At 35.7% G+C, this 26061-nt stretch overlaps 2 protein-coding genes across 9 annotated transcripts; one reads left to right on the top strand and one right to left on the bottom strand.

The window, feature by feature from the left end:
* Positions 1 to 1582: 1582 nt before the first annotated feature.
* LOC106670840 (E3 SUMO-protein ligase PIAS2) lies at positions 1583 to 22787 on the bottom strand. Of its 8 annotated transcripts, none has more exons than XM_014401478.2 (10): positions 22522 to 22787; positions 20489 to 20667; positions 14280 to 14424; positions 14147 to 14203; positions 13569 to 13752; positions 10790 to 11016; positions 10486 to 10726; positions 3439 to 3794; positions 2119 to 2344; positions 1583 to 2054 (listed from the first exon to the last, which is right to left on the bottom strand). In XM_014401478.2, exons 1-10 carry the CDS (start codon positions 22543 to 22545, stop codon positions 1654 to 1656), a joined length of 2040 nt encoding a protein of 679 aa, XP_014256964.1. In that variant the 5' UTR covers positions 22546 to 22787; the 3' UTR covers positions 1583 to 1653. The 8 variants fall into 8 exon arrangements, with proteins under 8 accessions (XP_014256964.1, XP_014256965.1, XP_014256966.1 ...); XM_014401479.2 differs by having other exon boundaries at positions 13569 to 13749; XM_014401480.2 differs by lacking the exon at positions 14147 to 14203.
* A 1702-nt stretch (positions 22788 to 24489) lies between these two features.
* LOC106670842 (ubiquitin-like protein 4A) lies at positions 24490 to 25767 on the top strand. Its single transcript, XM_014401487.2, has 4 exons — positions 24490 to 24675; positions 24735 to 24840; positions 25230 to 25396; positions 25471 to 25767. The coding sequence occupies exons 1-4, from the start codon at positions 24625 to 24627 to the stop codon at positions 25546 to 25548; spliced, it is 402 nt and encodes a 133-aa protein (XP_014256973.1). The 5' UTR covers positions 24490 to 24624; the 3' UTR covers positions 25549 to 25767.
* Positions 25768 to 26061: the final 294 nt, after the last annotated feature.

Genomic DNA, 26061 nt, shown 5'->3' with positions numbered 1-26061 from the left:
CATTCTTAGCTCTGAGCTCTTGTAATATAATTGATATCATTATTATTGAAAAGTTCTTTGTGACAGTTCATGCTCCTGATACGAACCATTGGTACATTCTTAGCAATGAGTTACATGTTATGCTCCTGATACAATTGCTGGTGTCATTCTTCATGATCAGCTCTTGTCGATTGTAATTCCTCCTGATAAAAACTTTATTTTATAGCGATTCGTCATTCTTAGTGATGAGATCTTCATGTCTGACCTCTTATTTTACGCTCCTGATATCATTATTATTGAAAAGTTCTCGGCTCATTCTTTATGACGAGCTCCATTTTATACTCCTGATACATCCTCAGCGTCATTCTTCTCGAAGAGCTCATCAATATTACGCTCCTGGACCGTGTTGGGTAGAGCACTCCCTTCAGCAGCCAAGTAATGTACATTGCTGCTGCCCAAGGCGTAGTACATGTCCAAATCAGGATTGAAGTCAATTTCATCTAACAGAACGAAATGTCAGGTAGTGATTTATGTTTTAATGAGAACTACATAGTCTGGTGATAGCGAGGTGGAAGAGTTTAGCGTGTAGAAAACAATTATCATAATATTCCTGGCTGCTCATGAAATTACTGCATATTAACCAATTAACGGTATTGGTTTGCTTGTCTTTATATACCAGACTGCAGTATGGGCCAGTCATCAATGCTCCTGATACTTAAATTTCATTGGAGATTAGCTATTACGATGTTTTTATGCTCCTGAAACCAAACCTCGATTCATTATTCACAATGAGCTGTAATGGCAATTATGCTCCTGATACTAACTGAAAAGTTCATTCTATGTGATGATCTCTTATTTTATACTGATGATACAAACCATTAGTTGTCCTCTTATTTCCTCCTGAAACAAAATATATATTTTTTATCAAAAAGCTCATTGCGTCAGTTCATGCTCCTGATTCAAACCTTCGATTCATTCTTCATGATGATGTCTTATGGTGTTTATGATCCTGATACAAAAATGTATTCTTGGTTTTTTAGTGATGAGTTATTTAAGTCACTAATACAAACTTTACCGTTTTTATTTTGGCACTTCTTGGTACAAACCATAAGTCCATTCTTTGCTATGAGCTCTTGTTTTATTCTCCTTATACAAACCCTATTGGGCCCATTCTTGGTGTGGTCCTTATCAAAAATATTTCCTCCTAATACAATTTATTTATTTATTTTTTTAAACAAAATACTCAGTACAGTTCATGCAAAAACAATAAAAATAAAATAATTACTAAAAAGGATTTTTTTTTATTTCTTACCACATGAATTGATTTGTAATTAAAAAATAAAAAATTGTAAGTTTTGTTTTAAAAACAGAAGAAAAGTAAAACCAAGCTGTTCATTTTTTTTTTTTTTTAACTTATGTACACAATTTTATAGTAAATTTAAATTATACACATTATACACATATACCTAGATAGATAGATATATACAACAATGAAAAAATATCACATAAATTCTTTCTTTGTTTCTGTTTTTTCCCTTTTCTTTCTCTTTTTCAAAACATGTTTTTTTTTTTCTTCTTAAATATAAATATGGTTTGCAGCCCACTTTTATGATAAAATTTATATTAATAATAAGAATCTAACATATATAAATAATCAGATGGAGTTTTTTTCTTTTAGTACGGATGGTACTTTGACGCCATCCGCAGGTAATTACTGTAGTTGGTGTGTGTCTGTCCGGCGATCTCGTCGGGCGGTGTATATATCGCGTGGTGGGGAGGGTGAGGGGACAGAATCGGCGATGGTAGCATTGGCTGAGAAGCGACAGGCGATCCTATCTGAGGCGGCGTCTGCGGCTGAGGCTGTTGTTGAGGCTGCGATTGCGGCGCTTGGCTCTGCTGTTGAGCCTGGGACGGCTGGGGAATGGGGCGTTGGCCGAGGGCGAGCGGCATCATCGGGCACTCTTCGGCCCTCATCTCGGCGGTGAGCATCGATATCGGGCTCAGCTCGCGCATCGGCGGCGATGGCGAGTCGAGCGTTATTATCGCAGTTGGCGACATCGCCTGTGTAGACGTACCTACATTTTCTGCTGTTAAATACCAGAAGACACGTTAACTTTGACTTTTATTTGTTTTATTTACCTGCGATTACAGTTTTCGATATTTTTGGCTGGTCTGGCTTGGGGCTGGGGGGTGACTGTTCATCATCGGAATCAGAGGTGAGGTCGATGAAACTGATTACCTTATTGACGGGCGAATCGGCCTTGACTTTGCACTTCACATCCGACTCAATGCCCTTGTCAGTCATGTTGCCATCCGAATCGTCTAAGTCGTCGAGTATCTCCTCAATCGGCTCTTGTTTCGTCGGCTGTAAAAACAATAAAAAAATTATATAAATATTCAAAAACGGAAAACAAAAAAATAGAGGTGGTAGGAAATTTCAAATATTTAGGTATAACAATGGCTTCATGGGGGTCCTTCCAGAAACATTTTGAGGAAAAAAGACAAAGTGTAAATTTATCATTGGCTCCCTCCATGGCATAATGTCAAATAATAAAATATCTTTTAAATCTAAAATGGTTATATTTGAAAGTATTTGTAAAACTTCACTTTGTTATGGAGCCCAGACAGGGGGTGTGTGTGAGCAGCTGGAACGTGTAGAGCAAGTGCAGAGGTATTTTTTGAAAAAATGCTTAATTTACCATCGCATACACATAGTTATTTTGTGTATTGAACTAGTGTTGTTCCCGGTTTTTGTATATACCTTAAAACTACATATAAATTATTTGCGTAAATGTCTCAGTCTACCATCAAAACGGTACCCCAATTACTTGGTAAATCAAATTAAGCTTAAAAATGTGTATTGGTTTGAAGTATATAAAAAGTTGGAAACGGAATATGGAATAACAGTAACATAGTTGATAAGCACAGATTGTAAAGTAGAAAAAATCCCTGAGAAGGTGAGGCTAACCTTAAAGAATAAGTATATACAGAAAGTTCACTTATGTAGTTTATATAGGCAACTGAATTCTGTAAATAAATATGTAAATTGTGACTTAAGAACTGATCAAATTAGTTGGATTTTTAAAGCTAGATGTGAGAATCCATCTAAATAAATACTCATTCTGTAATAGAAAAAGAAGAGGAAACTATTTTGCACTTTGTGGGTGTATGTATAATCTTGGCAGAAATCAGAAAATCAGTTTTTGGGAAGTGAAACCTTTCGAATGAAGAAATTGGATTGGCGATAAACACTTTATAATGATGCAAATATACTTGGTGCTATCTAATTATGTATTCTAACTAATAAGTATGTATAAAATAAAAATTGCAACTCCTCCGACGGTCACAGTACCATGGAGTAATGACTTATGATAAGAATGAAATGTATATATTATCATATTCATTATTTTGTTAATAAAGACTTTATTATTTAAAAAGGGATTATTCAGGGAGACTTACCGTGTTGATCATTGTGATCGCTTTCTTGGTCGAGTGCGACGACCAAGAGCCGTCTTTGTGCAGCTGGATCTCGTGAGAGTCGCATGGCAACAGCTGCGAGTTAAGCACCTCCTGGAAATATCCGTCGATAACGAGGTTGTCATATAGAGCCTGCCTGTCGCAGACCGGGCACGTCCACGTCGGCTTCTTTTCGTTCATCTGGATGTAAAGGAATGCGTCGAAACACTGGAGGTGTAGGCACGTTGAAGGTCGGCAAGGCGTCACCATTCGCATCTTGCCCAGTGGGCAGAGGAGAGACACACGTAGTGAAGTCGTAGCTATCTCAGAGTCCGCATCCTCGGACAGCTTTTCTTTAACTAAACAACGCATTTATTCATTTAATATATTATTTATATATGTATATTATGGTGGGAGAGAATGAAAAACCTGCCATCAAAGTCGAGAGCAGAATTGCACCCTGTAATTTTCCCAGTTTTTTTTTTTTTTTTTTGTGGGATAATTAATTGGGAACTTTTACCCTGTTACCTTTCCACAAAACCCTTAAGCCTGATGCACACATGCGCTTTTTTGCTGTCTGGTTTAAAGTACAGACTTTGGTTAATGCATTGATAGCCGCAGAGCAGACACACAGTCCGGCGGTTATTGTCTTCTTAGCATTTCCCTCTAGGGCACAGCAGCGCCACAACAAAATGGCGTCACTTTGTTCTTATTTGACCCTATATTTGTATTTTCGAGCTTCTAGTCAAGCCGGGGTCTCGCCTGTTCCAAGTGACCCCACAGTGGAGTCCTCATTCACAAATTGGCAAAGAAAAATTCGTCAAAATAGGTTTTTAAAATGGTTCAGGATACGCAAATTCTAAATAATTCGTGACTCGACAGTTCAATCACGCCAAGCGGATTAGAAAAAATGTGTTGAGTTGTGTGTTTGCATACTCAAGATTTTTGCCACTTACGATTTAAAACCCTACAAAAATGTGTTTGAGTCATACATTATTTGCTATTATTAGAACCTATCAAGTTTCAAGGAAACAAAATCCGTAGCAAAGAGGTCTCACATTTTGGTCCTGCGTTGGATGGGTTATGGTAAGCAAAATTTACACATTTTCTAATATAGACATCCATAGTTTGTACGCAAGGTAGCGGCATTTGAAGTACATCAGTGCTAAGGCACCAGACAGCAAAAAAACTCCATGTGTTCATATGGCAGAGGCGTACAGTGCCGAGGTAGAGCATTTTGCAGCAGCGTTGAAAAAAAACATCCAACTCTGGTAAATAAAGACACCAGACCTCACACTGCACTCAAGAGTAAAATCAAGTTAGTTGGCAATGGCCGCCCCAACCATACTCTCTAGACCAAGCCCTTCCACTCGTAATTTTTTTTTTTTGCTAGCTTATCAAGACCAAAATCGTTTCAATCCAACTCTCCAGGATAGCAGGGTCTGAAGAGAAGCTTGACTATTTCAAATGGCAAGATACTCATTAGTGTACATTTTTTAAAAGGTTTTTAATTTGGACCGACCATTCTCATGTTAACGAGGGGGGGAATTAATTGGTAATATGGACTGCTGCGTTCCTCGAGATGCGAATATCTCAAGAGTTTATTAAGCGTGTAAGTGTTAAAATAACTTTTTTTTTTCTTACCTAATTTGTAAATTTGTCTCACAAGGACGACTGGGTTGGCGTGATACGAATTTGGGCCACACTTTTTTTGGTGATTCTACACTAAAATATCCACCCCTTCTTTTGAATAAGCCCTGGTTTCAGAAAAAAAAAGTTGAAATTTTCTTTTTTTTTTATATTTTTATTTTGCCATTCTAATTGCTCAAATCTACTATGTGAATATATCATTTTACAATATTTTTTAAATTTAGATTGCAATAAAAATACAGTAAAAGCTATCAAAGTTTATTAATAACAAAAAAATCTAAAAACCAACCTGTGTGGTGTGTGTGCAAACTAATGTGAAATTTCGTTTTAGCACCTCTAGAGATCCCTATATATACATTTTTGTTTGAATTTAAGTTTATAGATTTTTTGACCCCTAATTTTTTTTTTTTTTTAAAGTTATTAGGATATTTTTTTATTCTGTTTTTTCAATTGTTCCCTTTTTATATTTCTTGGGTTTATTTTCAGGAACTAGACAACCATCAAATTCATAAGAAAATGAGCTTGATGGTTGTCTAGTTATGTGTGGAGATTAGTGACCGTTAATCGATAATTATTCAGATATCGTGAGATGCGGTCTGGTGTGATGTAGGTTTCAGAAAAACATTTTCTTTATCGTGCCAACGTTTCGATCTTTTATTGAGATCATCTTCAGGGCCTGTGATTTACAAACAATGTTTACATTTAACAAATAAACCTACATCTATCACCTATATCTATATCTACTGAAACCTACGTCACACCAAACCACATCTCACGATATCTGAATAATTAGTTGTCAGGTTTTTGGAATATTTGATTTAAACCGCTATAATTCAAAAACAAAAGATTTTAACTTACAGTAACTCCAAAGTAGAGGAATGTAGCTTTTTTAACGACTTATGTACCATAAAAATATACAGGATGTTCGGCTACTCGTGTTAGAAACTTTGCCAGTCGATTCTACATTAAAAATGGAACCAAAAAGTCCTAATTAATTATGGACCGAATGTCTACCGTTTCGCAGTTATTCCACTTTTTCTGATTTTTTTAAGATTTCACGACCTTGTTTCAAATAAACAATGATAACTCCAAAACTAAAAGGTTTTTGACAAATCCGTTGATACCAATCAAAACTACGTCAAATTTCCGATAAGATGTGATCAATCCTAAACTTGTTAACGTTCATGAAATAAGTGTTTTAGTAGTGACAAGTTTGAATTTTTTTTTTCAAATTTGCAAAACTTACTATATTGATTCTAAACTACTATTCCAAACCTAGAGACCAGCAAATTTCAGAAAACGTATTCCATTTAATATCATTTTTAATAGTGTAATTTATTTTTTAATTACTTTTTTCAAAGATGAAGAAATTGATGAAGGAAAGGACAAAACTGTGGCTGACGGATTGGTAAGGTGGAAAATTAAACAACAACAAAAATTTAAGGAAATTTTGAATAAATTTATTAAATGTTTTTTAATTTGGGTTCAAAACGGAAATAGTGCAAATATTTACTTATTTACAAACACGACTACAACTGTGATTAAAGGATTATTGTATTATTATTCTCCGGAGTATAAAAGTTTTAAGATGCAAAACGTTCTTCTTCTATGTGATAACTTGTTAACTCCATGGCTACTGTTCTAATGAAGAATACGCTGATATACATCTTATGTACATGTTTTGCGGGTTTAATGCAACAGCAGCGTGTCAAAAATATATTATGGCGGGTGGAGAGCATTTTGAATCAAAATTAAAAAACATTTAACAAATTCATTCAAAATTTCCTTAAGTTTTATATTTTTTATTAATATTAATCTTTCCACCTTACCAATCCATCAGCCACGGTTTTGTCCTTTCCTTCATCAATTTCTTCATCTTTGGAAAAAGTAATTAAAAAAGCAATTGCACCACTAAAAAGGATATTAAATGGAGTTCGCTTGCTAAAATTTGCTGGTCTCAGGTTTGGAAATAGTAGTTTAAAATCATCATAGTACGTTTTTCAACTTTGAAAAAAAAATTATTTTTTTTAAGTCTCGCTACTAAAATGCTTATTTTAAGAACATTCACAAGTTAGTGTTGATGGGGGTATTAACGAATTTGTTTATCATTTTTTATTTGAAGCAAGGTCGTGAAATCTTAAAAAATCTGAAAAAGTGGAATAACTCCGAAACTGTGCCAACTGGACCATAGTTAATTAAGATTTTTTGGTTCCATTTTGAACGTAGAATCCACTGGCAAAGTTTGTAACACAAGTAGCTGAACACCCTGTATGAAAGATTCTATAAGAAAATACACAACATAGGAAAATTATTTCTCAGAAATTAACCTTTTTTTTAATGGAAATAATAGCCCAATTTTAATATTTGGTACAATTATAAAATGCACTTGACAATTTCTTTAAAACGAATTATCAACCATGTAAATCGGTTTACTAGGTTAGAACTTGCATTAGTCACGCATGCAGTCAAAATTACCAGTAAAAAAATTAATTTACATTGATTTCCGCTTAATTCAGTACCTAAGGGTTTATAACGAACGCTAAAATCATGACTAAGAGGTCAAATCAAAGTTTTGGTCATTTTCTGACCTACTTTGCTTACAAATTATTTGTTAAAATATGCAAAAAAGCAGTATTTTGTTGATTATCTTTTTAAGTCATAACCAATTAGAATATTCTGAGTAGTAGAACATTTTTGTTTTTATCTTAACCAACAATGAAATTAATACACCAAAAATAATATACTTTTTTAATCTATAAATCACCATTTAAGCTCATTTAATTAAACTTACTTTATACTTATATTAATGACTGCTTATATTTATAATTTTTATTAATATTTTTATTTATACAATAAAAATAAATAAATTCATACAAACAGAATTATATTTGGTTCCTCCTGTTTCAAAATTAATGAAATTGAATTTTTTTGGGAAAGTGATAGAGTTTTGTTTTGGCGAAAAGCAAATTAAGAAAATATAAAATGTTATAAATAAAATTAAAAATATTAAATTGAGTAATCAAAAAATTAAAGGTAAATAAATAATCAAGTGAACTATAAAAGAAGCTTAGGAATAGATTAATTAGATGATATTTAAATGAAAACGCAATGAAAATATAATTTATTCATCCCCTGAACTTTCTTAAGTCTATTTATAATGAATTGTCATTGGAAAAGTTGGGGGTATTAGTATATTAAGTAGAGTAGAACAGTTTTGTTTTTATGTTAACAACAAGAAAATATTACACCAGAAATAATTAATTAAGGTTTTTAGTTGAGATGAAAAAAAGTTAATGGCACGAAAGGGATTCGAACCCACGACCTTCGGCTAGATACGCCGCTGCTCTACCACCTGAGCTATCGTGACCTCGATCCACTCGGACATCAACTCCCCATCTCAACCCCACCTTATGAGTTTTCCCTCCTTTTGCCATTTTTCAAATGTCGTGTAATCGGTTTGGATTCTCGACGACAATTGAAATGGCGACAGAGAGCTTTAGTGAAGTGTACTTCATTTTTAAATCATTAATTCACTATTTTCGTGGTCCGCTTGACCCATTAATACGAGACAATTAATTAAGGTTTATGAGTGAAAAATGGCAAAAGGAGGGAAAACAATAAGGTGGGGTTGAGATTGGGAGTTGATGTCCGAGTGGATCGAGGTCACGAAAGTTCAGGTGGTAGAGCAGAGGCGTAACTAGCCGAAGGTCGTGGGTTCGAATCCCTCTCGTGCCATTAACTTTTTTTCATCTCAACTAAAAACCTTAATTAATTGTCTTGTATTAATTGGTCAAGCAGACCACGAAAATAGTGAACCAGAAATAATATTTTTTTGCACCTATAACATGTAGTATTTCGTGTCTGTTAATTATTGATTATTTGGAGATTGTGAGATGCAGTTTTATGTGATGTAGGTTTAGAAAAACATTTTCTTTGTCGTGCCATTTCGATCTTTATTGACATCATCTATAAATAACCAACCATTTACGCTCATTTAATTAAATTTACTTTATAATGGGTTGATGCAAAATAAATACAGGTTTTCCTTTTCGCTTACACTTCTAATACCAATTGTGTAAACAAAACTAATCCGTTATGCTAAGGAATACATATTTAAAGTCTATTTATCACAATTTCTTTCTCTTACAATCCTTTTAGATAAAACGATTAATTTAGTCTGTTCAGTGCCTTCAAACAAAATGTTGTTTAAGATTTTTTTTATTTTCGACAAATTTATTTCTATGAATTTAAATTTGGGCGAAGTGCAGCGCAAACCGGTCATAATGAAATCCACATTGGTTTCAAAAAAGGTGGTGGCCATAATTCTTCTGTTGACAATGGTTAAAGGCTATAGGTTACACAAAAACTACTCAAGAAACAGCGGAAGAACCATTGCATTTGCCACCTGGAAGCTATCGGGAAAGCAAAAAGCTCGTCAAGTGGGTTCTGATTGAGCTGAATGACCGCTGTTTTTGAATTTTATTTAATATGAAATCTCTTGTCTGGCAAGAAAATTTTTATCCTACGGGTATTATGACACTAGAATCACGACAATGATGTCAAATCCAAGTTTTGACCATTTTCTGAAAAATTTCGGATATTTTTTCACAGTTGGATATACATAATATCACTTGCACTAATCAACTTGGAGTTTTTGTTGACAAGTGAGAATAGCTAATTATATAAATGCCCCCCAACTTTTCCAATGGCGTGTTCATTATAAATAGGCTTAAGAAAATCCAAGGAGTAAATAAAATAAATTTTCATTGCGTTTTTCATTTATGGATTGTCAGGATCAAGAGTGTACCGACTTATAGTGGGGACAGTTGATAAGGAAGGTAGAGACAAAAAGAAAGGTTAGGCACGCCTCCTGTTGCTGTATCAATAAATATGACAAGTGAACAATGGTCATTTATAAAATAATTTGTGTTTTAATTCAGAAGGTTTATTATTATTTGATTTACTTTCACTCAGATCTCAGATGTTTCACAAAAAAAGACATACTTTACTTGAAAAATATTCGCTTTTTAGAAATTTTTTGGTTATTGATAAACTTTGATAGCTTTTATTATACTTTTATTGCAATCTACATTTAAGAAAAAAATGGTGTAAAATGATATATTCACCTAGCAGTTTTAAGCAAGTAGAACGGTGAAATAAAAATATTATAAAACAGAAAATTTCAACTTTCAAAAAAAATTTTTGGTAAAACCAAGGCCTATTCACAAAAATTGGCAGATACGTGCCCAATATTTTGGAGTATAGAATCACACACATACACACCACAAAAAAAAAAAAAATAGTGTGGTTTTCATTTTTCCGTTTCATTCCGTTCATTTTTCACAAATATTTCATGGTTGTACAATAGAAAGTTAAAGGAATAAATTAAAACTGACTTACTTAAACCAGTGGTGAAGTCAGCATGACGGGCGCCCTTGGCTTTCAGCCTCTGGAGGAGGTCTGGTGCCGAGAGCTTTCTTACAAGGTTAACAACAATGACGTACCCCCTGCTGTACTCCGGCGTCCAGGTAACGAGCACCTGGTTTGCGATCGACGGGCACAGCTTCACGAGGTGTGAGACGTTGAGAGGGCGAGGGAGCCGTTTTGGCTCACCGTTCGGTTTGTTGACTGGGACGGGGCCCTGGCAAATTTAAACAAACCGATTAAAATTAAATAGAGTTAAATTTAAGTAAATGGTACGTACCGGTAACGGGCATGATTTCCCGTTCACCTTGATCTGCAATCCGGGTGGATAGCAGTCCTCCTGCTCGCATGATGTCTCGAGGAGGCAAAACCTCATCTGGACCTGGACGAAATACTCGTTCTTCGTACCGGGGCCGATCTCACGGTTTATGGCGATCTCGGATGCCTGCTGCGGCGTAAGGTAGAAATAAAAATTCGATGCTTGCTCTCGTACGCTACTTGTAGAAACTGAAACAAGAGAAAAAAATTATTTAAAAAATAATAATCCCTCGATATTGTAAGCCTTAACGAGTTCAAGTCAATAAGTCGAGAGAATATTGTTAATGTACAATCCGAGTGCCTAGCAATGCACTGGCCAAGTACCAGCAGGCTATGATGGATATCTTTACATAAACCAATTCACCCGGTTTTTCTCACCCTCATTCTCTGCTTGCTCTTAACATGATCAACTGAGAAAAAAGGTTCTGCCAGTCTTTACACCAACTCACCCCTTACTTTTCTTTGTGCTATGGTGGGGGCTGGTATTGTTGGATTCTCTTTTACTTTGGGGTTGCCATTTACTGGATTGCCAGCTTTTCAACTGAACAGTCCATTTCTAGCTCAGGCATTACATTGAAAGTTATTGTGCGTTACTTCCTACTTTTTTTTTTTTAATCCATTTTTTATTTTTAAAAAAAATATTTATACACACTTTTATTTTAACTATATATTTTATTAGTACACCAAAAAGGTAAACAAAATTAATCTTTCAACAATCTTGACATTTTGTAAAAACTTTATTTTGGTTTCTTTATTTACTTTATTTAATCATTGTTTGTAACTGCATTTGTACTTTTTTTAATTGTACATCGAAAACATTGAGAGATGGTAGAACCACAACCAGCAAGGTTAAGCATAATTAATTGCTTTGGGGAACATCATAATTATACTAGCCATATTTCCAAAAGGAATTCAATATGTATATAGTGAGTTGTTATAATTTTTAAAAGAAGCTAATTATTTGTGCATATGTAAGTAAGTTTTAATATTTAGAATCATTTTAACCTTTGTATTTTCACATTATTATAGTTTTATTTGTACCAACATTTGTTTTGTTAATATACAATTTTGGTTTATTAATCAGATTTGCAAAGATTTTGGCAAAAAATTAGATTTATAAGAGTGATTTATATTTCTTGAATAATGTAAAACATGAGTGTAATAAATGTTTTTGTAAAATATATGTCCTTTGACTTCAGTAAACATCTAACTGTTCTTTAGAATAAGTAATACCTACAAAGAAAAGTCCAGTTGAAAAGAATTAATTTTTCTTTTAATTTAATTAATTTCGAGAAAAGTTATACATACTGCAAATATCTATGTAAATAAAGTAGGTAGAGGAGACAGCTGGACGGCATTACGCCAATTGGTAAAGTGGTCAAAAGAGTGAATAAGAAGGGTCCAGCACAGGTCAAAAATGGCCAAATCAGCTCCATGCTGAACGTGTGGGCTTTTAAAATTTGAAACATAAATTAAGCTTAAGTCGCTTAGGAGATTGTAAAAATTTGAATACTTAATTAATATTAAGCATGTTTGAAAGAAGTTCAAAATTTGCATTTTTTGTTACTGACTGACTAACTGATCCTCAAAGGCACTTCCAGAATAGCTAAAAATGTGGAACTCGGTATGGTAGGGTTTCCATAGCAAGTAAAGGAAAAAATCTGAAAATTGCAATTTTCTCAAACTTAGTGCCACTTTAATACATATACGAAGGCACGTCCCGTATAGGTAGAAACATGAAATTTGGTACAAGGTAGGGCTTTATATTGTAAGCAAAGGGAAAAATCAGAATATTGCAATTTTCTCAAAATAGTGCCGCTTCAGGGGTGGCTGGGTGGAGTAATCTCACCATCAAAATTATAAGTTACTTCCTGTATAAGAAGAAATGTAATATTTGGTACAAATGTAGATCTTATAATATAAATATAAGCAATGGCAAGGATCTGAAAATTGCAAATTTCTTAAAACTTATGCCATTTTAGGGTAGTTCTACATGCGTGAAGTCACATGTATCCATCGATTAAAACAAAAGAAAAATAATTAACTTTTATTACGCTTTATGTTCAAATTTTTGCATGTTGAATTGCTTGATTTGAATAGATGGTTTTGGTCACAANTTATTGTAAACCGTGTTTAATGAACAACTAAAAATATAAATAATAAATTTAAGACATGTCCATGATCTGAGCCAAAGACGGGGAGGTAAAAACTTGTAAAATATGAAAAACGAACTCTATACCCTTCTCCAGAAATACTAAAATAAAGGATACAGAAATTAATTAAAAATAAAATAATGACAAATCTAACAAACTAGGAGTAACCAACTTGGCAATAATAGACGAAGAAGTTAAAATAAATAATTTAATTAAACACCAATGAACCATTCAACAAAAAAATGTATGCCTATTTTTCATTTTTATTGAAAATATCTACTTATTAAGGAAAATATTTAAATAAAGGTATATAATATGGGCCAGCTGATTAAATGTTAAAATTAATTCAATAACAATAATAATTACAATTAATTAAGGTTTTCAGTTGAGATAAAAAAGGCCAATAATAATAATCAAATGTTGAAAAATCCTTCTCCTTAATTCCAATTTGACAACGCTTATATTTTTCGTTTTTTAAATGGCTTTTTATGATGGATGCATATTACGCGAAAGTGGGAATCGAACTCATGACCTTGTAACACCTTGTATATACAGATAATCTACACTACTAAAATAAATAAGAATTACCGAGACTAGAAGGTTTTAAAAGGACGCTTAGGATGTCATAAAATGGGAGCCGTTTGAAGGTTACGTCGGGCTGTATCGGGTAGACGCTCTGCTGTGGGTACTGGGACTCAAGCTCGTAATTTCGCATGTTGTAGCGACCTTGCTGCTGCGTCTGCTGCTGTGGCGGAGGCGGCTGTTGTGGCTGCTGAAAACGAAACGCAAAAAAAAAAAACACAAAACGAAAGATTAAAAAAAAAAGTAATTTCTTTTCCATTCTCAAGTTATATTTCAATGTCAAGCCCTTAAAAAAAAAGAAACCGTAAGAACTAATAGACGAACCAAAAATACGAAAATACAGAGGAAAAAAAGCACAGCAAAAAAATTTAACGCAAAACAAAAGGCACCGTCTTAAATATGCCAAGAGGATCATTTAAACTTTTTATTTTTGGTTTTTTTAGCTTGGAAACTTAAAAATAATGTTAAATGGTAAAATTCATGCCAGATTTTTAGTCAAGAAAATAAGCCCATGTTTTAAATGAGTGTAAGAATTTCCTTAAACTTTTTTTTAAATTTTGTCTTTTTTTTATTTAAAAATCGACCTGAGAGTAAGTTTCGCACCAGCCCCAATCGTCGGCGTCTTGGTACCTGCCGTGAACCTAGAAGCGTTTTTACGTTTTTATCGGGCGGCACATTTTTGTTTTCGTTGCACGCGCTATGTACTTAGCGGCTTACCATGGCCGGGTATCCTGGCGGTAGGATCGTGTTGGCCGCCGTGCGTAGCATACCCTGCGATGGTCCGGAAGTAATGATCGGAGCTGAAGCAGACGACTGCTGCGGCATCTCCATCATCGCAGATGACACCACCGTACCTCCTTGTCTGTTAAACAGGCAAACAATAATTATTAAATACAAAATAAAGAAATTTCATTCGAGGGAGGGGAAGGTCGCTGAAACTTCCTACCACAGACAAACATGCCAGCGCATGACAATCACACAGCAAGCGATCAACTTCAGACATGCAAGCTGTCAGGACCTTTTTTAGGCCTATGTATAAATATATTTATTTTTTAATTAATTTTTTTTTAATTATACCTGGCAGGAGTATAATATGGATAAAAATTTCTTGTGTGTCTCATTGTTTCTGTTTATTTTCCGATTTACCAGGATTAAGCCAGATTGAACTATGACCTTCGGCGAGAGGCCATGACCAAAAACAAACCCTAGATCATAACAATTAAAACAAAACAAAAACCTGTTCCGGCTCAACTATGATCACGGACGATTTAAATCATACCGCGGTAGATTAAATCAGATCGATAATCGTGTAAAAAAACCGTAAAAGCTCGTAGGGAGCTTTTTAAAAATGATAAAAACAGATAATGGAAAAAGGCCTTTGTCCGCCATACGAATCTTTATCCTTGTATTATTTCACCTAGGAAGGTTGCAAAGCTGTTAGACGCCAATTAAACTTTTAACCGACCTTTTTTTTATTCCTATACGCAAATCATTTTTTGTTTTATCTCCGTTTTTGTCTGAAATACAGCTTAGAAATATTCGATTAAAAAACAAAACAAAAAAAACAATAAACTAAGTTTGAAATTTTTCACTTAAAAGAAAAAACGCACAAATATTTCTAGACGGGAGTTTGCAATGAGGTTACATCGAATTTCGCGCCACACATAAATTTACACATTTTTCCTTTTTTTATTATTATTGTATTAAATTTAAAGACTATTATTAATAAAATGATAATTATTGATATTTTTTCGTGTTTGCTTGACAATTGTGGTGAAAAATGACTTAACGATTCTATTTTATACAAACAGTCTGTCGTTCCACCGTAGTTTCCAGGTCTTTAAGTCTTCTGTATGATAGGACGATTTATGCAAAAACATCATTCCGATCTGGATTATCTAACACTGCCTGTTCGTCAACATAAATTCAACCTAAAAGATCACTCAAAACAACACATCTGAGACGATATGAAAATTAATATATTTCTTTAAATACCTTTAATTAGTCCGAAATTAATGTGACCATGACACCGTGTCGGAGTTTTTTCATTTTGAGAGAAAAATTGGTGGAAAACGATTACGACCACCCTCCCTACCAACGATCACACACGAGAATTTTCCCCCCTTGATCGATCCACCAGGCTTTCTCTCTAAACAAAAACATTAATTTACCCGAAATTTGCATCGCCGATTGCTTAAACAACATTGTTTATACACAATTTAAATCGTCTTTTATTACTTTATGCCATTTTTTATGGTTTTAATTGTTTTAAAAGTGTCTTGTTGGTAACACTCGCAACCTCTTTTCAAGACATGCGCCCCCTCCGCTAAGACCTAAATTTAATATATTTCGACAAAATTTTTACCTCAACAATATATTAATGTTTTTAATAAGTTATAATGTAATTGTTGAAAACATTAAAAAGAAAAAAATCATAAAAAGTAAATGGGACGTAACAAGCGTAACCTCCTAACCTCTAAACGAACTGCTCCCCCGCACATATAAAACACTTATTTTTCGACACATTTTAAATATATGTAACTGAATTAAACAGACCCTTGATTGTTTTAATTTGTTAAAAACAATTATTTAAAGATTTAAAAAACGGAAAAATCGTGAAAAGGGCCACTTACATATTATAGGACGAGTGAAACCTCCAATCAACTATTGCGCCCCCACACCGAAAAATTAATTTTCATACTTTTTAGACCTAAATTCAATTAATTAAGGATTTATTGCGTTTAATTAGTTTATTTAACTCTGTCCAAAGCAAATAAAATAATTTACAACACAAAATCATTTAAGAAGAGTTTAATTCATAAAATGAAAGTGATAACAGCACGTGAAACCTCCTAGAACCCCTGAACTAAGCGCTTATTAAAGATTTACCTCACACACAAAAAAAATGTAATTTTAATACATTTACAAAATTCAAACTAAAAACAGACTATTTACTGGTCCAATGTGACAAATACAATTGGATGAACATTACAAAAAGGCCAATAAATATAAAAGAATGACCTTGTTGGTGATGAGTAAAATGTCACAACCTCTGGGCAAATTGTGTCCCATTTTACACAAAAATATCAGTTTGAATATAATTTCAATAACATTCAATCGAAAGTCAAAGAAATTACAGTTTTTTAATTTCTGATAACACAATTGTTTAAACATTTAAAATAGATTAATTCGTAAAAAGAAAAGCGATATAACAGCAAATGAAACCTCCCAGAACTTATGAACGCATCGTCTAGCCAAAAAACAAGTAATTTCAAAACATTTACAAAATTCAGCCTAAAAACAGACCATTTACTGGTCCAACATGTAAAATACAACTGTTTAAACATTTAAATTAGGTTAGGTTTTAGTAAATGAAACATGCATAAATGATGTAAAGCAAATGCAGGTCATAAAGAGGCCAGCTCCTGTATAATCTAATCTAGGCTACATACGATAGTCAAGGTGTAAGGCTTGTTTGTACCCAAGATAGTAGGAAAAACCCTACACTACCCAAATCCTACAGACCACCCTAGCATCTTTCTTATTAAAAACATTGAAAAGCTGATAATGTTAGAATAACACTGTTGCCGGATAAATCACTGTCAACATGCATACAGAGCAGGACGATCAACAGAAACCAATCTGTAACAGTTAACCGGCGACCTGAAGAAAACACTGGAAGCCAAAGAAATAGCAACCTGCGCATTCCTCAACATTGAAGGAGCTTTCGATAGAAGGATTCCCTGGAGAAAAAGCACATAGATCGATATCTCAATGGAGAAATTAAGAACCAGGAAAGCCGAGACAAGCATAGGACTCAGTCATGTCAGATGTTACAATACGTCAGGTAGCCAAGCAGCCATCAAAGCACTATAGCGTCAGCTCAAAAGTCAGTGCTGAATTGCAAAACTAAACTAAATAGGAAGGAAACAGCAGTATGCACCAAAGAAAGCAGGAAAAGCCTTCAATCTTAACAGGATAATAGGACAGTGTAGACTCAATGGGCATCTGAAAAAGATTGGTATAATCCAACATGAGATTCTGCACTGGGTGTCAAAGTCGACCTCTCCATCGACCTTTCATTCCATCCGGGCCATTTTTCTTGACTAATCCGCGCTGACTGAGTGTGACCCTTTGGTAGTTGATCCATTTTCTACCTAGAGCCGTTAAGTCAATGATCACTCCAGCAACCGGCAAGACTGTTGGGCTCAGAAACTGTTCTGTAGGAGCTTGCTATTATTAAGGCTCCTCTCCATTGTTTTCGGTATTGATCTTTTTTACCGTTTTGCCCCTTAGCCCACCTGTAGAGCATGACTGAGTCGGTAAATGAACATTATGAGGCAATACCAACTCGCCAGGGGCTCCCAATATTGGTCATCAATATACCCCTTTTCCGGATCCAGCGTAAATATTTTTCAATGACTTTGTCACTAATAGCACCAGGATCTGGTATTCCAGAATGGTGGATGGCATCAGGTCGAAAGTAACGACTCCGTTTTTTCCGGTTCAACTCTTCAGCCAGGAACCCTTCTCATACTGCGAGTCTTCCTTGACCTCCTGATTTCTTTGGTGTGAGACCTGTCTGTAATATGATACCATAGTTTCCTGTCTTACCAGTAACTTTGAAAAATTCTAAAGTAAGCCTGAACCTTAACTCCACCTCCAAAACGCATAGAATTCCTGATCAACTTGCATAATGGAAAGAATTGCGCACATCTAGCGTTACCATGATTACCTCCAGTTGAGCTGCTTGGAAGTTCCACTGTTTGATTTACAGCACTGATTTATACCTAAATCCGTACTGCTTTTCCGAGATGCCACCTGCTACCAGCTGGTTTTCAAAACAAGCTCTTGTGAGGCTTCCCAGCTGTTTTCAGTGTAGTTGTCTGTAGGCCACAGGAGACTCTGGGATCATCATTTCCATTTTATCGGGAAAATCCCCCTCCTTGAACCAATGATTGTACATGTCCCCCTGAGCACTGCAGCTTACAGCTTAATGTACTCCTTCCTAATACCATTTTTGGAGATTGCCACAACACGTTTCTAGATTGAGCCCCCTGGAATTTCCATTCAGCCAGTTCCATCCACAAACTCATTTTCCAAGGGTTGGGACTGAATTCAGGGTCTCTAAGACCCAATGCTGCCAGACCTTATATTCTTTCACAGCCTCTCCTCTTATGTGTTAGAAAAATCCAAAGGAGATAGGAATCAAACCAAACCAACCTAGATCTACTAGCCGACAGTCTGACCGGACATATTGTGCCCCCAAGGCAGAAAATAATAAATACAGGGGCGGTTGTAGTTGAGTGGTGTGGAAAGGTCTAGAAAACAAAGGGAATAGTAATAAATTAAGGTCATATCAAAGACTAGGTTGTTTGATGATGACAGGAGCATTTTCAACTACACCCACTGTAGCACTTGAAATCATAACCAACACCACACCTCTTCACATTGAGGTTAAGGTCAGAGCACTAATCAGCTGCTACAGATTAATTAGCGAGGGCAGCTGGAATCATAAGTGCAATAACATAGGTCACTCAAAAATCTCACAACTATTGAGTAAGGTTAACGGTCAATTATTAAGCGTTAGTGATAAAAAGATTAAATCCTCTTTGGGGAAAAAGCTCTTTCAGGTAGTCACCCCTTATGATTATAATTATAGTCTGGATAATGACCATCGTAACATAGACTGCTACACAGATGGATCACTTATCAAAGGTAGAGGGAGTGGTGGTGTAGGAATCTACATACCAAAATTAGAAATCAGCATCTCCTCCCCTCTTGGCAATAACACCTCCGTTTTTCAGGCGGAAATCTGGGCCATCAATGTGTGTTGTAGAACACTTATGGAAAATCAAATTAAGGGAAAAAATATTAGAATTTTTTCTGACAGTCAGGTTAGTCGTAGGTCATTACAAAAAGATTTGTCCACCTCACGACTGATGGAGGAAACTATAGATCTTATCAATGGGATCTCTTTCAGGTTTGAGAACAAGGTAACCCTTATTTGGATACCAGCACATAAAGGACACCATGGCAATGAAAAGGCGGATGGCCTAGCAAAAGAAGGTTCTAATACTGCGTTTGTCGGGACACAATCGGTATTACCTCACTATGAGCACAGCGAAAGAGAGTATTAATAATTGGGGCATGAAACAATTCCTTAGGGAGTGGAATTTATCCCCTGGACACAGACAATCGAAAGAGTTTGTTAAGGCGATCAAACCAGCAGAATCGAAATGGCTATTCTCTATCTCAAGGAAGGGAATTAGGAGGCTGATAGGTATTCTGACGGGCCACTGCCCACTGAGAAGACACCTCTTCTCTTCGTAATGGGTATCCTACCAGATCCCTTTTGCCGTTTTTGCAAAAAAAAGAAGAAACGGCAAGGCACTACCTCGCAGATTGTGATAGGTATGCTAGGTATAGGTTTGAAATCTTTGAAGGAGAGGACATCACCAAAATCTTGGGGTCTGTGAACATGTCCAAGAGGTTTATGCAGGACACGTGAGCCGGCCAAGTCCCGGACCTTTTAGGGATGGGGTACGAGTCTACCCAGGCATTTAACCCCTTGGGTCTTGGTCGCCCACCCTGCATAATATATATATGTAATATATATAATGAGTGGTAAGGACATCTGACTAGTGATTGACTTGGTTTGAATCTTGGCCTATCCTATGCCTTTTTAATTAAGAAAAGTATGAAAATCTTCAGTACTTAATTGTAATTTGTTAAATACAATTGTTTAGACATTTAAAAAGACCAAAGATGGACGAAAAAATCCTTCAGATAACTCATATAGAGAGAGCTACTGAGTACTTAGGGACAATATATTGGGAGTCTGTCGGTGAAAGTTGCATGCTTCTTAGATGGCAACCTTGAAAACTCTCCCGGGCTGTAAAATAAAAGTGCAAAAACCGACTCACTGTATTGAAAGGTACAACTCCTTGATTTTGGCGTGTATGTGAGGAGCCTGGGCTGGCCCTCGGCTCTTTATGAGGTTGATCGCGCGCGTCTGCAGCTCCGTCTTGCGACCCGTCTTGTTCTGACCGGCGTAGCCTAGCAGCATTTGTAACTCCGACACTCTGAATGTTAAGAGCATATTCTGAAAGAAAAAGAAAAAATTAAGTGTCTTATGGATTGGGTTGGCATAAAATGGCATCCAACTGCTATTGTCAACATCTTAATTCAATATTATTTAAACCATGATGATTATGACAGGGAGTCAAAATGAGAAGTTTGTGGGATGGGCAATCAAAGTCACAGTAGGTCAAATGGTAGAGCAGTGGTGTATTTAGCAGAATGTTGTAGGTTTGAATCCTGCCTCTGACAAATTTTTCATTCCAAAAAAATTGTGTATAATTAATTGACTAAATGATGATTATGATTCAACAAGCTTGTGACAAATAAGTGTTTTGAGATTGGAATAACTTTGGTTAGCGACCATGATCTGATCAACTGCTGGATTTTAGGATTTTTATCAACATCAAAGCTGAATACCATAGGATAAGTACAACATGATTCATATGAGTGGATATTTGATTGATAGGTACTGTAAGTGACATGATGATTATGATTATAAAGCTTGAAATTTGACAAATAAACCAAGTTCGTTTAATAAGCGTTTAGTTCACATCCATGATCTGATCGACAGCTGGTTTTTAGCAGTTTTACCAAGCTGATTACCACGAAATATTTAGAACATGATTCATACAAGTGGAAATTTAACTGATATGACACCAAATTTGAAATGATGATTATGATTACAAAGCTTGGCATGTGCCATGTTGGCGACCGTGATCCAACTAACAACTGGATTTTAGAATTTTTACCAACGTCAAAGTTGAATACAGAATATGTATCATATGATTCATACAATTAGTAATTTGAACGATAGACACCATATGTGACATAATGATTATGATTATAAAGCTTCAAATTTGACAAATAAACTAATCGACTGTGTCAGGTTGACGACCGTGATCCAATTAACAGCTGGGTTTTAAGATTTTTATCAACATCTAAGCTAAATACCACAGAATATTTACGACTTGATTCATACAAATGGTAATTCGAATGATAAATGCTGTATGTGGCAAGATGATTATGATTATAATGCTTGAAATTTGATAAATAAGCCTAGTCGAATGTGTCAGGTTAACATCCATGATATGATGGACAGCTGGTTTTGTCAATTTTTATCAATGTCTAAGCTGAATACAAAGTAATATGTACGACATGATTTATACAAGTAAAAATTTGATCGGTAGAGACTGTATGTGTCACAATTAGCATTATAAAGCTTGACTTTTGACAAATATGCCTAGTCGAATGTGTCAGGTTGGCAATCATGATCCAATCGACAGATGGAGGTGCTCGGCAATCAGTAGATGTTTTAAAATCCTTAACGTTACAAAGTTTGGTTGAATTAAAGTCAGACATCGGTAACGACAGATTCTCGGATTCATAACTGTGCAGTCGCAGGATTACTTCATCAATGTACACTGCCTGGCATAATTAATACGTTATGCGTTTAAGTCTGAAGATGTGTCCATGGTGATCATAATTGTCAGGTGCACAATGAGTGTCATTGTACGTCATGGTCGAAGAAACAAAATATCTAGGAAGGACCAACACGGTATTAAACATACTAAACGTACATCGTTCGGTTGTTTATCATTAACAATGAGAAATAATGGGTTGTTGACGGTTAGTGTTGAGCTGTCATCACGTCTAGGGGGAAATTTTATAAATAAACCAGGGATATCTGTAAAAATTAAACGGGTCCGGTACGAAATTCTATTTGGATTGGATAAACTATGGTTATCCCGTTCTTTATTTTGAAGGGACGAAAGGGCGTAAAGGAGGGCCGGCTAAGACGGCCCACCGGGTCGGACTTAACGATAAGGGCGATACGGGCGGTTATCTAGGTTATCGGGGTGTTTTCCAGGTCTCCTACCTTTAGCTCCTCCATGGCAGACATCTTCCGAGTTCGTCGGGAAGCCAGTTTGGAAGATTTTGAACCACAAGGTGTACCTGGTACGCTTCTGCCGGGCGGACTGACCACGGCGCCCTCGATCCCGTCTGCAAGTCTGCAATAGTGGGGACGGGCATTAAAAAAAGTACCCGAATAAAAATGGTGGGGAGGCTGCTTTCAAGTTCCAGCCGGGAAGGATCGGTTTTGAAAACTATCAATCTTGTCTTTTTATTTATCTTTTCTAGAAAAATTCTATTTTTAAAAAGTAAAATATGCTTTTTTCTTTCTTTTTTTAAATACAGATATCCGCCGGTCAGGCTTTGTACTTTGGAGAAAAAAAAGGCCGAACGTTTTGGCGGGAAGATTTATTTCTGGTGAGTAAAAAGTCTCGATTTCACACCGAAATATATATTTTTTCTTCTTCTTAATCAGAATTTGAAACTTTCTGGCTTCTAAGCAGGCACAAATCACAAAGATACAAATCTGCCCGACTTTCACATCACCCCGTTTGAATTCAACACTGTCTCCTCCATAGGCATGTTGGGTCAGAAAAGATAACAGTTAAAGGCGAAAAATATACAAAGAAAAAATCCAAACTTTTTCCTCTAAAAAAAAGAAAACTATTCAAACACCCAACATTAACAAAAAAAGAAAAACTTGATAAATCATTCGACAGACATTTTTTTCTAACCTAACGTCACCGTCACCAGTTGTCAAACGGTGATATTTTCCCCTAAAAGAAACGGTAAAAAAAATATTGTACAATTAGAAAGAACCTCAATAATTTTTTAAATCAATTTTAATATTTAGTATTATAGTGAATTCTCAGTTTACAGAAGAGTTTCAGATGGGAGGGCATAGAAGATTCATTTTCTTTGAGCTTAACATCCTATGGAGCGGTGTGAAAAAAGGATATTGTCCTAAAATCCGTGGCGATCCGGCCCACTGCCAGTTTGGAGGGTTGCCTTGAACTGGAGTGTCCCTGGAATGCTGTAGTTGTGGGGGTCACGTAGATCGAGAAGGTGATGAAAGTCGACTTCTTTAACCTTTACCATCCCACCTCACCTTTAACCATATTTAACCACCATTCCTCCTATATTTAACCATCTCAAGACACAATCCTTAACCATCTATAACCACCCCTATTGGTCTTTAAATACCTCTAACCATCACCACGTCTAAACATTCATACTCACTTTTGACCATCTCTAACAATCCTTGCCCACCCTTAATTATTCGTAACCACCCCTATTCGCCTTTAACCACCTTTAACCACCCATGCTCACCGTTAACCGTCTATAACCACCTTAACTATACCTAACTACCCCTATTCTCATTTAACCATCTTTAACCACCCTTACTCACCCTTAACTATCCGTAACCACCCCTATTCGATTTTAAACATCTCTATCTATCTATGCACACCCTTAACCACCTCTAACCACCCCTATTCGCCTTTAACCATCTCTAACCATTCTTGCTCTAACTTAACCATTTCTAACCACCATCCTTCCTTACACTTAACATTTTTAGCCACGATCCTTGCTTACCCTTAACCATCCCTAACGACCCGTATTCGCCTTTAACCATCCGTGCTCACCTTAACTATCTCTAACCATCCCCCACAACCTTAATCATTTCTGGCCATCATAATTTCTTTCCTTAGCCACTTCCAACCATCCCTACTCCCCTTACACCTTCCAATTCTCACCCTTAAACAAGTATTACTACCCTTAACATTTTAACCATTTCTAATACTCGAATAATCATTATATATATATAATGTTTTTTTAATTTTAACTTGTTATCGGATTAATAAGTTATTAGTTCAAACAAAAAGCACGTGTTCGAATTTAGTTTTTAAAAGGATTTTTTTTTTTTTTAATAAAAAAAAGTAGGAGGGGCAATTTTTTTAGGGTTTTTATTTTTGTTCGTTTGCAGCCGGCAACACTGTTCGAAGAGCGTTATCAGAGTGGCAACACTGCGTCACGTTAGGTGTTCACTCCGGGGCAGGCTGCCCGTGTTTTGTCGATATAGCGCGTACCTAGGGATGGAGCTGTGAGACGTCCGCCTTTTCAGCCTCCGATGATGAAGATCACCGTCAAGGTTTTCCAGGGCCAGGAGACGACCTTCGAGGTCTATCGATCGACTGCCTAAAGCCGAAGCAGATTTTTCAAACCGTCTCATGCTTTCAGGTCAACGATAGGACCAGCGTCAAGGAGCTGAAGCAGCACGTCTCCCAAGCGCTCAAGGTGCCCGTTAACCAGCAGAAGCTGCTTCTAACCGGAAAACCGTTGTCCGGTAAGCGGAAATCAAATTAATCATTAATTAATTATTTCGACTCAATTAAACCGTACTTTTTTTCCCCCAACTGTTAAGTTCCTGGACATAACAGTCCGGGAGGTTTTGGTATATCATCACATCCTTGTCTGTTCACTCAACACGCATTGAAATATTACATTTATTAATAATTTTTAAATGAAAGTATTGTAAAATTTAACAGTTTGATTAATTTTAGAAAGAGATTCTATGTTTATTGTCAACCTGTATGATCATTGAAAACTTTGCAAGTACTTAGTCACTGCGGTATTCGGTTGTTACAATTGTCATGACGTTTCAACCCCATTTTTTTTTTTTTTTTTTTTTAATTTTACAATCACTTAATAATCTTCAACATACGTTTGTTCCAGATGAAAAATGTCTCGTCGACTACCCGCTGATCAAGGATGGTACAAAGATAAACCTGGTTGTGAAGAAAGCCGAAGAGGAGTGCGTCCTAAGGCTGGCTGTCATCAACTACTTGAAAAACCGGTTTTCCGAGGCCGAGACGGGCCGGATTGCGGATGAATTTATGAAAGTCCGTAAAATCCTTAAATTTCTTTATTCATTTTTTTTTTTTTTAATTTTATTTATTCGATTCTGATTCGACAGGAATTCAACCGATCGATGTCAACACTCAACCTCGAGGACATCGAGAGGATAGCGACGACATACTACACAGATGATTAGCGCCGCGCAGACTGAAACTGGCCGATCAAATAAATAATAAGTAACTTGACTCAATTCTAACTCTTTTTCTCTAACACGAGATCCGACAGAGCCCGGATCGAAGGGGCTCCATCCCCGACATTTTGTACATGGTGTAATTATTTTTATTCTAGGTCTCAATTCTTGATTCAGCTAGTTGTAGTTTTGTTAATGAATAAACAAATTTATTTGTGCTCTTTATTTTTATTTATTTACTTTTGTCTTAACTCAAACCTCGTGAGCGTCAAACTTCGAAAATAATTCAATTATAAGTCAATCAATATCTTAATCTCCCACCGAGTTAGCTGACTGGCGACTCAAATCTTTTGTTTAGAATCATCAACTGAACAAGTCAATCATTGACCAGATCAGTCATCTGATCAATCATCCGACGGTCATTTGCCAAGTAAATCAAAGTATTAATTGGTCATAAACGAAGTATGTTGATGAGTGAGTCGTTCATCCACCAATGACTCAATAAATAACCATGTAAAC

The sequence above is a fragment of the Cimex lectularius genome, unplaced genomic scaffold (genome assembly GCF_000648675.2).
Source record: "Cimex lectularius strain Harlan isolate CLEC.00 unplaced genomic scaffold, Clec_2.1 scaffold252, whole genome shotgun sequence".
Classification (NCBI taxonomy): Eukaryota; Metazoa; Arthropoda; class Insecta; order Hemiptera; family Cimicidae; genus Cimex; species Cimex lectularius.
This window is presented reverse-complemented; position numbering and strand designations above follow the sequence as displayed.